General features: G+C 38.6%; 1 protein-coding gene across 4 annotated transcripts in view; it reads right to left on the bottom strand.

The window, feature by feature from the left end:
- Positions 1-12,779, bottom strand: part of tfec (transcription factor EC) — a 46,323-nt gene extending 33,544 nt beyond the window's left edge. Inside the window, exons 1-2 of one of the 4 annotated variants that reach the window (XM_008401027.3) lie at positions 12,113-12,779; positions 5,910-6,144 (exon numbers count right to left, since the gene is read on the bottom strand). In XM_008401027.3, coding sequence (XP_008399249.2) covers positions 5,910-6,122 — 213 coding nt within the window. In that variant the 5' untranslated portion in view covers positions 6,123-6,144; positions 12,113-12,779. The remainder of the gene's footprint in view (positions 1-5,909; positions 6,145-12,112) is intronic. The other 3 variants (XM_008401025.3, XM_081603982.1, XM_008401026.3) reach the window with 3 other exon arrangements.

Here is a 12,779-nt window from a genome sequence, read left to right as displayed (position 1 = left end):
ACAACTACAAACTCTGACAACAGCTAGTCAGAGATGAGTAGCATGTCTGCTAAGCAACCAGCCATTGGCTCGCTACCTTAGCAGACAGCCTGACTAATCAACCATCTTCTGTTAGCTTGTTATACTTGGATTATTCTATAAAGAATGGAAAAATTCAATGAGAATCTCATACCAGCCCAAGCATATTTATAATTAACTTTGGCATCAGAAACACATTATTCAATAGTTTAAAATCTGCTCCCCCAAGTAATGAAGTACTAGAGTTATAGTTGATGGTGTTTCTTGTCTAATCACCATTCTTCCCAGAGGTGTCCCACCCTTTCCCATACCAGCACTTTGTAATGTCTTACCCGGAGGTCTCTTCATGTCTCTGAAATCTGTGAATAGCTTTCTTGGTGGGCTTGAATTCCCCTGAACCCCAACAACCCCCACCCCACCACAATTTGTACCACCTCGAAGGATTATGATATGTTTTAACCAGAAATAGTCAAAGTTCTGGCCCTGATCTCTTGATCTGAGCTGCAGCAGGAACAATTGGTTTAGGTAGAGGACAGGGGTATGCTGGACAGGTGGTGCGTGTGTGTGGGGGGGGGAAGGGGGAGGGTGTGCGTGTGTGTGCGTGCGTGTGCATTGGGGTGTGTGCGTGTGTGTGCATGTGTGTGTGCGTGCGTGTGGATGAGTGTGTAGTTAGCCAGGAGAAATATCTAACACTTAAAACTTGAATGTGAGGTATTTAGGGGGTTTATTGTGTCTAATCCTATTAGTGACTTAGATAACATGAGATTATCAGATTGTGTTGGTGTAAGAACTTTGAGGGTAAATAAACAAAGTGAGCACCTTCATTTTGTTTTCCATACAAATATTACATTTTATTATAAAATTTGAAGTCAATAACAGTGTTTTTTTTTTTTTTAGTTTTCTTGATTTGATCAAACCTTTTTATTACCTGATTTCCAATTTATAGCACAAAAATGTCACACAAATATCTGAGGTCTCTGTTGTCTAGTATGAGATTTAATTTAGTTCATTAGTGAGTTTAAAATGCTACAAAAAAATAGAAGAAAACAAAGTTTCCTTTTGCTGCGTTAATGACTGCTGCATGCCAGCAAGTTAAAGTACATTACCTGAGTGTAGTTGTTACATTGGGGTGACAAAACACTAACAGTGAAGCAAGGCACTTGTTGTTTATATGAGGATTGTCACAGGTCATGTAGAAAACAGAATTATAAAAGTGATGCCTCATTTGATTAGCTAATTTGATTACCTAATGCTAGCAAAGCTACAAAAAGAGGTCAGAGGGGGTCAAATACAGCTGCCGTTTCTCTTTTTCTTAACACAGATGTGATTAGGAAATTCATCATTTTAAAAAAAAATCACATTTTTTTTAAACGGTATTTGATGCACTTTGTGATGGCGAATGAGAGGTCCTTGTTCACATAGGATCGTTGGTTTACAAATGGGTGTCAAACCCAAGGCCCATGGGCCGAATGTGGCCCACCGTGGCATTTTATGTGACTCTCTAGACTCCAACTTACATGAGTAAGACCCTCCACTTTATCAACAAATCTGAAAAACTCAAAGTTCATATAAAATTTACAAAAAAAATCTAGATTCCCACATTTCTTTCTGATTTTTACTTCATTTTATTTTTCCCCAAAATTGACCAAGAACTTTGGATTTAAGTGACTTCTGCCTCAGCTATACTTGATGTCAAGTTGTAGTCCATGACCAATACGGCAATTGGTAAAAAGACACGTTTAATATCATACGTTGGCACAAATTTCATAAAACTCCTTAAACACTGAAACTGGAAGACATTTTAAATGTCCAAAATAAACAAACAAAAACAGCAGAAAAAACACGCAAAAAAAATGAATTATGAAGTCTCTGTAAACAAAATTGTCCTTCAAAAAAAGACCAAAACACCAGACTGAAGAATTTTGTCATCCGGTTTTTGGTAGAAAGGGAAAAACGATAAATTATACAAATAGAAATTGTCAAGATCGCTATAATTTATCATACAATTAATTTATTTATTGTTTATTTTGACAGGCCTATCTCTAACCAATTCCCAGGGAACCTTCCTTCCCAATCCTAATGATGATTATACCTGAATGCAACAGTCTGTGAAGAGCTAACTTAGTTGGCAGTGACCTTTTGTGGGTCAACTCTCGGTCACTCAGATGAAGACGAGTCTTGTAACTGAAATTTTTTTTCAGTTTTTTGATTCCAGCTTCATCCTCTGCTACATGTCGGTGTGCGCCTGCTGAGGCCTTCAGCCCTATTTTAGCCAATGAACTTGCACAAAATGGCCTAACGCTAACGTTCTCTACTAGCTAGAATTAAATCTACACGTATCAACCTGGACCTAAACATTTTACAATGATTTTAGAGTCTTTCAAACATAAGTTTGATCTTTGAAACCTCTTTTCCGTTAGGTTGTGCAGAATTTCTTTAGGAATTTGTGAGTCCAGTGTCTTCTTGTATCGTTATGTGATGGATGTGTCATTTTACACCTCTGCGTTACTCTGCAGTGCAAACTCACATTCCAGAGGAAACCATGTGGGAGCTAATTCCAGATATTCTTCTGGTTTTTAAAACAAACACTGTGGAATTTGATGGATTTAATGGAGCATTTTGCTGAAGATTGAGAACTATTGCAGGTTTTTCCACATATATCTCAAAAACTGCAATTCTTTTCATCTTAAATTTATGGTTTGTCAACTCTACAAAGCACATCTGATGCTTGTAGGGGTTTTTTTTCTGTCGTTTGAAAGATCTTATAGTCTTTGTTGAGATTAGAATCGCAACAAAGCCAACATGCCATGACCTAAACCTTTATGAAAGAGCAGAGTGAACGTTTATTTTAGAGTTTACCAGAAAAGGCTTAATCAGATTGTCTCGCATTGTACATTGTTGCATCATGCCTTGTAATTTTTCTGCCTACTTTGTTTTACCTCCTGCCTGTCTGTCTGCTCCCTGAAACAATCTTTTCTGCTCGGGTTTGTTGTGCAGCTGATCTAAAGGGTTTCAGACGGGTCATGATCAAAGGAGAACTTTTTGGAGTGGATTTTGTTCTGTGGAACTTTGCTGAGCTTTAGCATTCACAAAACACTAAATAAGCCATTAAAGGTGTGGGGAAAGCCTAAAAAGAAAAACCTACAATCTAAAATGTTTTGCTTTGTTGTTGTAATACGCTTAGAATATTATGGTCATGCACCGGTATTGTCACACAGGATTTTTGTCTGTTTATGCCTTGATGTAGGCACTGTGTTTAGCAGGTTAATAGAAGCCAGCCCAGGCACTCAGCCAAGCCTAATGGGTGGTCCACGTCAACCATGTCTAGTGTGGCCAGCCAGTGTCCACATTGCCCTAATACCCTTCTGTTGTCAAAATTGGCCTTTCTTGTGTATTCTTCTATTCCTTTTCCTTTTTCAGAACTTCAAGTGGTAACTCTAGACGGTTTGTTTTTCCACAGTTTTATTCCGAACTTACATTATTTTTGGCATTGCCATAGTCTGACTTTTACATTTTGTTTCAACAGTAGCTGCTAATGAACAAAGAGTTTCTGACGATGGCATGTCAACTTTAAACGGTGTGTTTGGCCATACATATAAAATGAGCACTTATAGGTTAAATCTGACTATGTAGTATTCTCTCCCTAAGTCTAACCCTCAGTAAAAAGGGTATGACTGCGATTGCGATCCGTGGAATCACAATGTTAGCTAGTTGGACCTTATGAAGCACAAGATGCTATGATGCTTGAAAAATCAAACTAAGTCTGGGAGACCTCTTACTTACTGGAGTTACATAGCCAACTTTCCATGCAGTAAAAATAAGTTCAAATCATTGATTTTCAAATTGCAAATGATGAATTAGACCCAACTGGACTAATGGTCCAACCTTAAAGACTGAAGCGATCAGCACCACGTTAAGTTGTTCAACAATCTTAATCTTTCAGTCAACTGGTGCAGGCATTGATAACTCCAAAATCTTTATCTCTTTTCTTTACGCCGTCAATCATGGAAGTTGGACACCTTTACGAAATTGTCCAGGTGATGAAATTAAACCAACATAGGCCTTGCAGTCTAATGAACCCAAGAACCATGAAATCAATTCAACTCCTCTTCCTATAAGGAAGGGGTGGGGGGGGCTAGCTTGCTCCTCCAGACTGATGTCAAATCACAAAAACACCCACAAAAGTTTGTGTATGCCCACAAACAGACACCGAAGCAACGCTGACACATGAAAGGCCTCCTACTGAAGTGGAAAACATAGTGCAACAATGCTTTGAAGTCCACCAGTTATCCATCTAATGTAGGGATGTTTTCTGTTTCTCCTCTTCTAAAAGTCTGATTCATATGCCCCTCCTGGAAATTTCCACCCCGCAGCCAAGAGACGGCTAATGCCAGCCTGGGAGCTATTTGGCAATCCCATTGTATCGCAAACATCAGAAAATCAGTCTTACTTTTGCATCAAAGCGCACCAGAAAACATGTTATGGTATTTCTTTGTCTTTTTTTTTATCCTGCATAAAGCCTGTAATCTCTGTGCAATACAAACATACATAAAAAATACACACATAACGTATGCAAGCCAGCTATAATTATAATTTGGCAAAAAAAAAAAGTAATGCTTTTTAGCTGCCACAGTCCCCCCGCCCTCCTTTTTTGTTTTTAAGATCCAGAAGAGGTTGTGATAAATAGTCAACATTGTGATGCTTTTATTGATATGCATCAGGCAGGAGGAGGTTCGCTAGAGGTGTCCCTCTGTGTTTATGACCTGCTTGGGTTTTATACTTGTTCCGTATGCTAAAGCTCCTTAATTACTCTTGTGAAACCTCTTTTTTAAACCTTACAATTCAGTAATTATACACCTGTGGTGATAACTTGCATAATAAGGGCTGTGTGCATTTAACAGAGGCCGCCCTTGTTTATACTGTTATGTCACCTCTAATGTAAAGGGACTGATGGAACCACAGGAAGGATAACGTTTCAAAATAGCCATGTAGAAATAAATAACGTTGCGCATTAAGTTTTAGAGTTTGACGAGACGGATTGCTGACTAAGAAATAATACATAAAAGAGAATTTAGAATGGAAATGGTGCAAATAGAAATCTGATGCATTTTTTTCCCAGACTCCTCTATTGTGATACATCTAAATAAAATTCAGTTCAACCACAAATTTATGACTAAAAGACACAAATATAGTTTGGAAATTAGATGCTCACTGATTGCAAGATGTATTGAAATTGTCTTTTAAAATGACAAAACAGATAACTATGTTTTTAAAGATTGCTTTTCGTGCTTTTTTTTCTTTTAATTAATTCATGTATACCTTTATAATTGTAAGTTGGAGTAATTTTTTCCGCTTTGAGAATGTCTTTTCAGGCCACTGACTTTACATCGAAATAATGGTTCATTCGGAGCATCTTCTCCATTTTGAAGCTCTGCTGGAATCAAGTTTGGATTCCTACATGCAGCACATTGTTGCCATTTTGAGTCATTATTTGTGTCGACCAGCTACTGAACAGATGTATCTGAAAACACTTTGGAGATTGGGGAGTGCTGAAAAAAATATTTATTTTCAGAGGTTCTGACTGTATGCAGTGATCAGTTTTCACCCAGGAAGACTATGATGCACTTTTAAATACCAGTCATAACCTCTATCACCATAGCAACAAATGCCACGAAACGTTGAGATAACATTTCAGCATTTCTTTTGGATGACTGCAATTGTTCTTGATTGTATATTGCTGCAAGTTTACTCTTTTTTTCCTTCTTTTTTTTCCAGAATAAAATCTTTTACTTTGTCAGTTCCTTCATGTCAATGTTAGTGTTTGACCTGATGTGGTTCCAGTGTTGCTGTAAAGTGTTCTTCTCGTACTGTTTTCTGTGGTCACCGCCTACCTTCCATGCGTTGCTGTACTGCCACCCGTTGGGAGCTTGTGGCCCGGTGTGGACTCCGCTGTAGGAATACTGGAAGTCAGAACGATGGATGGCGTCGCTTTGATAGATCTGAGGCCAGCTGTGCGGATGTGGCGCGAAGGCGTGCAAAGCCTGACCGCCATCTCTCTCACTCATCGCCCACTGGCTGTCGGGGCCGGAGCAAGACTGAAACATTTCTGCCAATGGAAAACTGGGTCTAAACAGAAAGGGGAAATAACAATTAGTCAGTGAATTAACTAATTATGTAATGAAATAGTTGTATTATGCTTATTAAATCATAGTCTGAAGTGGGTTATGGGCTGGAACTTGGTGAATAACTAGTTTAGGAGACAGGAACATGAGGGGAGTAGGTTTTTTTTTATTTTTATCGCTGCATATTTCTGTTCATCAGAATTGCTACTACAGTTGTAAATGTACTGTAAATGATGAATCACTTTTCAAGTGACATTAACCATTCAAAGCACTTTATACTGGAGACATATTCACCCAATCACACCCACACACACACACATATATGTTAACTGGAAATCCAGTTAACGCTAGGTTAACTGGAAATCAAAGCTGGAGTTCCCAAGAAGACATTAGAAACTGAGAAGCCATCTGAGGCTGATGGTCACAAGGGAAACAGAACAGAAAATGTATATTTTTACATCTCTCTCTCTCTCTCTCTCTCTCTCTCTCTCTATATATATATATATATATATATATATATATATATATATATATATACACACACACACTGCTCAAAAAAATAAAGGGAACACTTAAACAAGACAATATAACTCCAAGTAAATCAAACTTCTGTGAAATCAAACTGTCCACTTAGGAAGCAACACTGATTGACAACGGGGACCCTCGTCAGGTCAATCAGTGTTGCTTCCTAAGTGGACAGTTTGATTTCACAGAAGTTTGATTTACTTGGGAGTTATATTGTGTTGTTTAAGTGTTCCCTTTATTTTTTTTTGAGCAGTATATATATGAAATGAAATACGTCATCTGAGAACAAAGTAGCTGTCACTGCCACTGGATTAGAATTCATCAAAATAGACCCAAGCGTTTGAGTTGAGGGAACGGCAGTAGAGAAAAAAGGTTGTAGGGTGAGAAAGTAGAAGACTGCATGTGGTTATAATCTCAGTGTGTCTACCTACTTTCCCCCTCTTCTTCTTGACGTGGGAGGTTAATTGGCATGACATACGGCTGTCCAAGCATGGTGCGAACGGGGCTTAATTGCCTTTATTCTTTCGCCAAGCTGGCAAAATACCTCGAACGCGGAATCTGTCCGGCGGTTCTGTGCACTGTGTAAAACTGCGTAGGTGGCGAACGTTACGTGAAAGCCGGCTCTTGTCAGTTTGTGCAGAGAAAGGGTTTTGTCCACCTAGCTGCATTCCGGCAGAAATTGTCATCTCTGAACAAGTCGCTCGTCTGTGCGGACTGAGCGTGAGTCATTGTCTGAGATTTGGGGGCTTCTCTGTTGGCCCATAAGGTTTCTTTCTGTGATGCCCCTCCCCCCTCGGCTGCCCAACAAGTGTCGATTAAGATTAAATTGATGACTGCCAGAAAAATCGCTCATTATTGCACAATTTTTTTTTTTTGTATGCGTGTGTGTTTTATTGTTTCCTAGCCAAATGAAGCGGAGTTACAATGGACCTCTTGGCTGTTCTTGATTAACACTTTGCGCGACTCGACTGTCAATTTGGTGGTGATGGTGGTTGGCTGGTTTGCAAATACTGATTTAGAAGACAACTTGGCTCCAAAACCTCCCAAAAATATGTTAAAGTTTGTGGTTTTAATGCAGTCAAGGGTTGCGCTCAAACTCACATTGATGACTTTAGTTCGAAAACCTGATCACTGGAAAAGTTAAGCTCCTTTTTTAAAAAAATAAAATAAAATAAATAAAAGATATAACTATTGTTCTCGACTTCATTAAACCTTCCAGAAAACGCTGCCTTTTCAGTCTTAATTAGCTCATTATTGATCTCACGTTAAATGGCCATTTAATGCTGTAAATAGCTGTACTGTGATGTCTTTCTCATGAGACCTCTAACAGTATGATCTCATGGTTGTTCGACAGAGTTAGCCCTGCTTGAGTCTGCCTCACTTGCTTTGTTTCCAGCTGGGAGTCAACAAAAAAGGTTAAAGGCTCCCTGCTGCTGTGTAGATGCAGCCTACAAAATACACAAAGCCTTCGGGGGTCGGGGGGAGACATACAAACAACAGCGTTGCGCTGTCTTGTCTTTTACATTCGGCTGCAGACCCCCGGCAGGTGAATTGTTGGTTTTATATGTCATCATTTTAATTTATGTATTTTAAAAATCAGCTGCCGACACAGTTTTTGGCGCTCTTGGTAAAACTGTTGCGGAGGTGTAAAAAGTCTCAATCTAAATACTGCGATCGTTCAGTTTCACAATGAAAACAAGAACATTACTTTAATTCACGTAATGTACAATTAGATTAGATCCGACTCGCTTAGATTCAATTTGATTCAACCTTCCAGCCATTGCAACTGGAAGGTTGCAAGTGCAAGGCAACAACGTGATTGCCTTGCACTTCTAACCGGTGGTGTGTAAGCAGTAATTAAACATATTGATAAATGGGGTAAATAACGTGAATAGTTTGTAGAAATGTGTATGGAATAGTGTATTTTTTATTTTATGTTTTGTACGTGAGGTAAATAAATCTAAGACGATGCATTTCACTGCCTAATAATCTAACAACAATGGGAATGTCAAAGACCAAAGCTAAAGCTGCAGAGATTAAGAAACACAATCAGGTGTTGGTGTAAATGAACGAACACAAACCATAGCTTTGTCATTTGTAAAAAAAACTGTTTTAAAAACGAAAAATCTCTTGTGTTTGTCACATTAGATCCTAATACAACAAAATTAAATTCAAGGCTGTCATTTGAAAAACTGTTCAAAAAGTTAAGTGGCAAAACACAGTGACCCGGTTTAAGAAGCCTCCGCCATTATTTGGAATATGACACACCACCTTGTATTGTATTTATGAGTAATCATCTTCTGATTAACACTTGCATCATCTCGTCTCTCTGCCTCTTCACACTTTTTTTTTTTTTTTTTTGCAAATCCTCACTCGTGCATGTGAAAGCAGAAAGTTCAGAGTGTTTTTGCAGAGAATTTCTAGACACACACACACATATGCTGATGCTTGTCTCATTAAAACCTTTCCTAAAGATGTTCCACTTTGTAACAGCCCTTCACTCATCATCACCTCCAATCCGCTCGGCCCCTGCCTCCCCTTTGCGCTCCGCTGTTTTATTTTCATCAAGGCTGCTCTCCGCCGTCGCTCTCATTCTGTCTCTCTCTCTCTCTCTCTCATCTGGCAGTGCTCTTTTGTCGCTGGTCTGTCATGTATTTATTTGCCTTTTTAAAACCTCTAATGCGCTCTTATTGTTCCTCCCGGCGACCTGCCGCGTCAGGAACCGGAGCCTCCCGCGAGAGTTTTGTTCTCGGTGCTCAAGACTTGAGTCACTGGGCCGAGATAATGATGAGGGGCTCAGACATGCTGCCGATTTCTGTCTCGATCGCTAATCACACAGTTTAGGTCGTCTAAAGAGCAGAAGTTTTGAACTTGTGTAGCTTAGTTGCTCTCTCAATACCCGTTTTCTGTATTTAAGCTTTAATTTTGAACTGAAGAGAGGAGGAGATAGAAGACTCTATCTGTGGATGATTTATGTCATATGCCATAGGGGTTGTAAAGATGTTTACAACTTAGAAAAAGTTATAAAAGTTATTAAAATATATATATATATATTTAAATTAATTCCCGCTTGGAATCAATAAAGTATTGTTGAACTGAATTAAAAAAACTGGTAGTAATAATTGTAAAATGGGGGATTTTGTTAAAAACAGTAAGTTTTGAATTATCACTTCATCTTTTTCTATCGTAGTCGTTACATACGTTATTTGATTTGCTCAACAGCATCATCATTTTTTATTGCAAAAACCTTTGATCTGCAGTACTTCTTGTTTTGTTTTTTTCCCCCCCAACTTATGAATGAACAGTTAAGTTCATCACGTCTTGCAGATTAGACCCTGACCCCAACCCTGACCAGTCTTAACTGTTCAGTGCGATATATACAGAGGCCATAGTCCTTAATGTGGAAATCCTGGGTTTGATAAATCTTAACAGTATTTAACATTACAAAATACCTTTTTTTTAGAAGAAGAAAATGTGTACCGTAGAGATTTTCTTTATAAACTGCAATACATGCTCATTCTTTCTCCAACACAATACTTACTTCCATTTTGGGACATCTAAATTCTTAGAAAAACCCTAACATGTGTGGGCCAAATGTGAATCGAAATGCCACAGTCCATCCACAAGAGGGTGCTATACACTCCTTCAACATATAGGAAGAAGGGAGGGGAGATTTAAAAAAAAAATCACATCTCCATCTTCCTCATGAAACAGATGCCCACACAAACTATGAATAGAAAAAAAAAATAGTTTTGAGACATTTTGGACATACTATCCAAAGTGAAATACAAGTGATGATTCACAGAAGGGGTGTCTGAAAATTGCACAACTCTCTGAGTGTCCAGTGCACTACCCTTAATGTCAAAGCAGTACTGGGTTTTGCAATCCGCCTTAGCTTTGCAGAACTTTGCGCCCCACGCAGAGCGCCCACACCGTGCTGCACACCTCTCTGAAGCTGCGCACCACACGACAACAAAGAGAAGTCCTCACATTTCAAAGGAAGTTGCCGGTTGCAAAAAAATGCATACTTTATACAAAACGTTTAGCGACGGACTACAAGAATATTGTTTAGGGCATATTTGTGCTTCCAAGGATTGATTAACATTTGATTGGTGATCAAAATTCTGTTATGAGTCATTGTCTCATGAGTCCTCTTGTGTCCTCCATTGACTGCCCGATCAGTTGTCCACACGGTTTTCCCCTGGCGTTGCTCAGATTCTGCACACGCACTGCTCCAAAATTATAAGGGAAAAAAAACCCATCCCCGTGATGCAATTTTAGAGAAGTAAAAAAAATTTTCTTAATATATTGTAAATAAAAATCAGATGACTAAAGAAATAAGGAAGTTCCCTCATGAGGGAAGTTTTCCTGCTGTGTCATTCTGATCAAGCTGCACTCAGACAAACATGAGGCACAATCAAAAAGTTAAATGAGGACACCCAGGAAGCCCTGAGATGTGCAGCATGTTTGAGAAAGGCAGTTGCATCACATTTTATGTGCAAAACAAATAAAAAATAAAAAATCTGTCACACGTACTTTATAATTATTATAATTTATTTAGACTTTTATGAGCATAGATCTTCTACGGATGTAAACAATGAAGATACTTAAAGATTCACTCTTCAATAAGATTACATAAAAACAATAGATATGCTAATCGACTCTTAAGTTGTTCAACACAAGTTGAAATGGAATTGACATTAACTAAGAATACACACATTTTCTCAGTTTATTTATGCATATTTTGTAGATTTTGTATTTAATCTCTATTTGTGGTTATGCTAGCAAAAAGAGTGATGGTTTCCTTTCAAAAATTATTTTAATGTTTGCCATGTGTTTTCTGAGGCACTTTGGAGCTGCAAGCAAAAATTGCATGGGATGGGCATGGGGTTGGTTGTCAAGATATGCCAAGGCGTTTTCAAAAGTTGCAGTTTCATAACTGCTGAACTAATTTTCCAACTTATCATTATTTCTGTTGCTTTGCCGACAAAACGCCCTGGACAATTTGGAAGTATTTCCGATGATGACAAATACGTATGGAAGCTGAAAGAGTGCCACCTTTCATAAAAAATGGTGATGCATTGTCAAATTTTAGCTGGCAAAATGCAGGCTGGCTGTCAGGCTGCTATTTAAATTTGATCCCATTGTTTATCTGCCTGCATCCTGTAGGCTGTTGGGTCCATCACAACAACATCGTTAGACAACAGCTGTAAAGTCACCACCAGAGCAATGAGCCACACTTAGTAACAAATTGACGTCAGCTTGTGATACTTGTTACTCTACGAATAGCAGAAATGCAATGTATTTTGCACAAAAAGCTCATAGAAGCTACAACTAATACTGTTGTTTAAATGAAAAAGCATAATGTTGAGTTTCAAAGTTTTCTTCAATCCTGCAAAACCCGTGCTTTTAGATTTCAACAGAAGATTTTCATTTTCTCACTTTACCTGGAGTTTGTAGCCTGTGGAAAAGCAGCTGCCCTTCGATGCGTTATCTTCTCTTCTGATTCCGAGTCCAGCTTCAAATGACCCAAATTTAAGAGGCTCCTTTTGTTGTCTGAATCATTCTTAGAAGCATGAGCAAGTGAAAGGGGCCCAGATTTAAACCAGAACTACGTTTCCTCTTTTTCTTCGGTGCCATGGAGCGGGGTGCAAAGGGAAGCTTTTACGTCAGTACCCCTCATTCCCGAAGCAGAAATTAGCACAGATTCTGGCAAATCATTCGTCGTGTGGCGCAACAACCTCTGTTGACCGTATTAGTCGTAATTGAACAAGTCAGCGTGAGAGAAAAATAACGTCTTTCCAATCTTTCTGTTTGCTCTGACTTTACATTGTTAGTTGCACTTTGTTTTTGTTTCTGGAAATTCTCAACACAGCTAAGGTACTTACCTAGTACATCACAACAGATGCAGCAACTGATAACATAGCTTACAGCTGCACTTTGCTTTTCTTTGTCATTTATATTCCTTATGATTTTCCACATATTATCAGGTATCAAACAAGTTTAAATGACTATCAATATAATACCAACGTCTGCTGCTATCAACACTGTATGTCTTTATGGGTATTTCTATGGAAGTGTAGCATACTAAGAGTCAGAATATGTTCCTCATTT

This window comes from Poecilia reticulata, chromosome 23 (assembly GCF_904066995.2).
Source record: "Poecilia reticulata chromosome 23, P_reticulata-male-v2, whole genome shotgun sequence".
In the NCBI taxonomy this organism is placed as follows: domain Eukaryota; kingdom Metazoa; phylum Chordata; class Actinopteri; order Cyprinodontiformes; family Poeciliidae; genus Poecilia; species Poecilia reticulata.
Note: the sequence above shows the minus strand (reverse complement) of the source record. Positions and strands in the feature narration are given on the sequence as shown.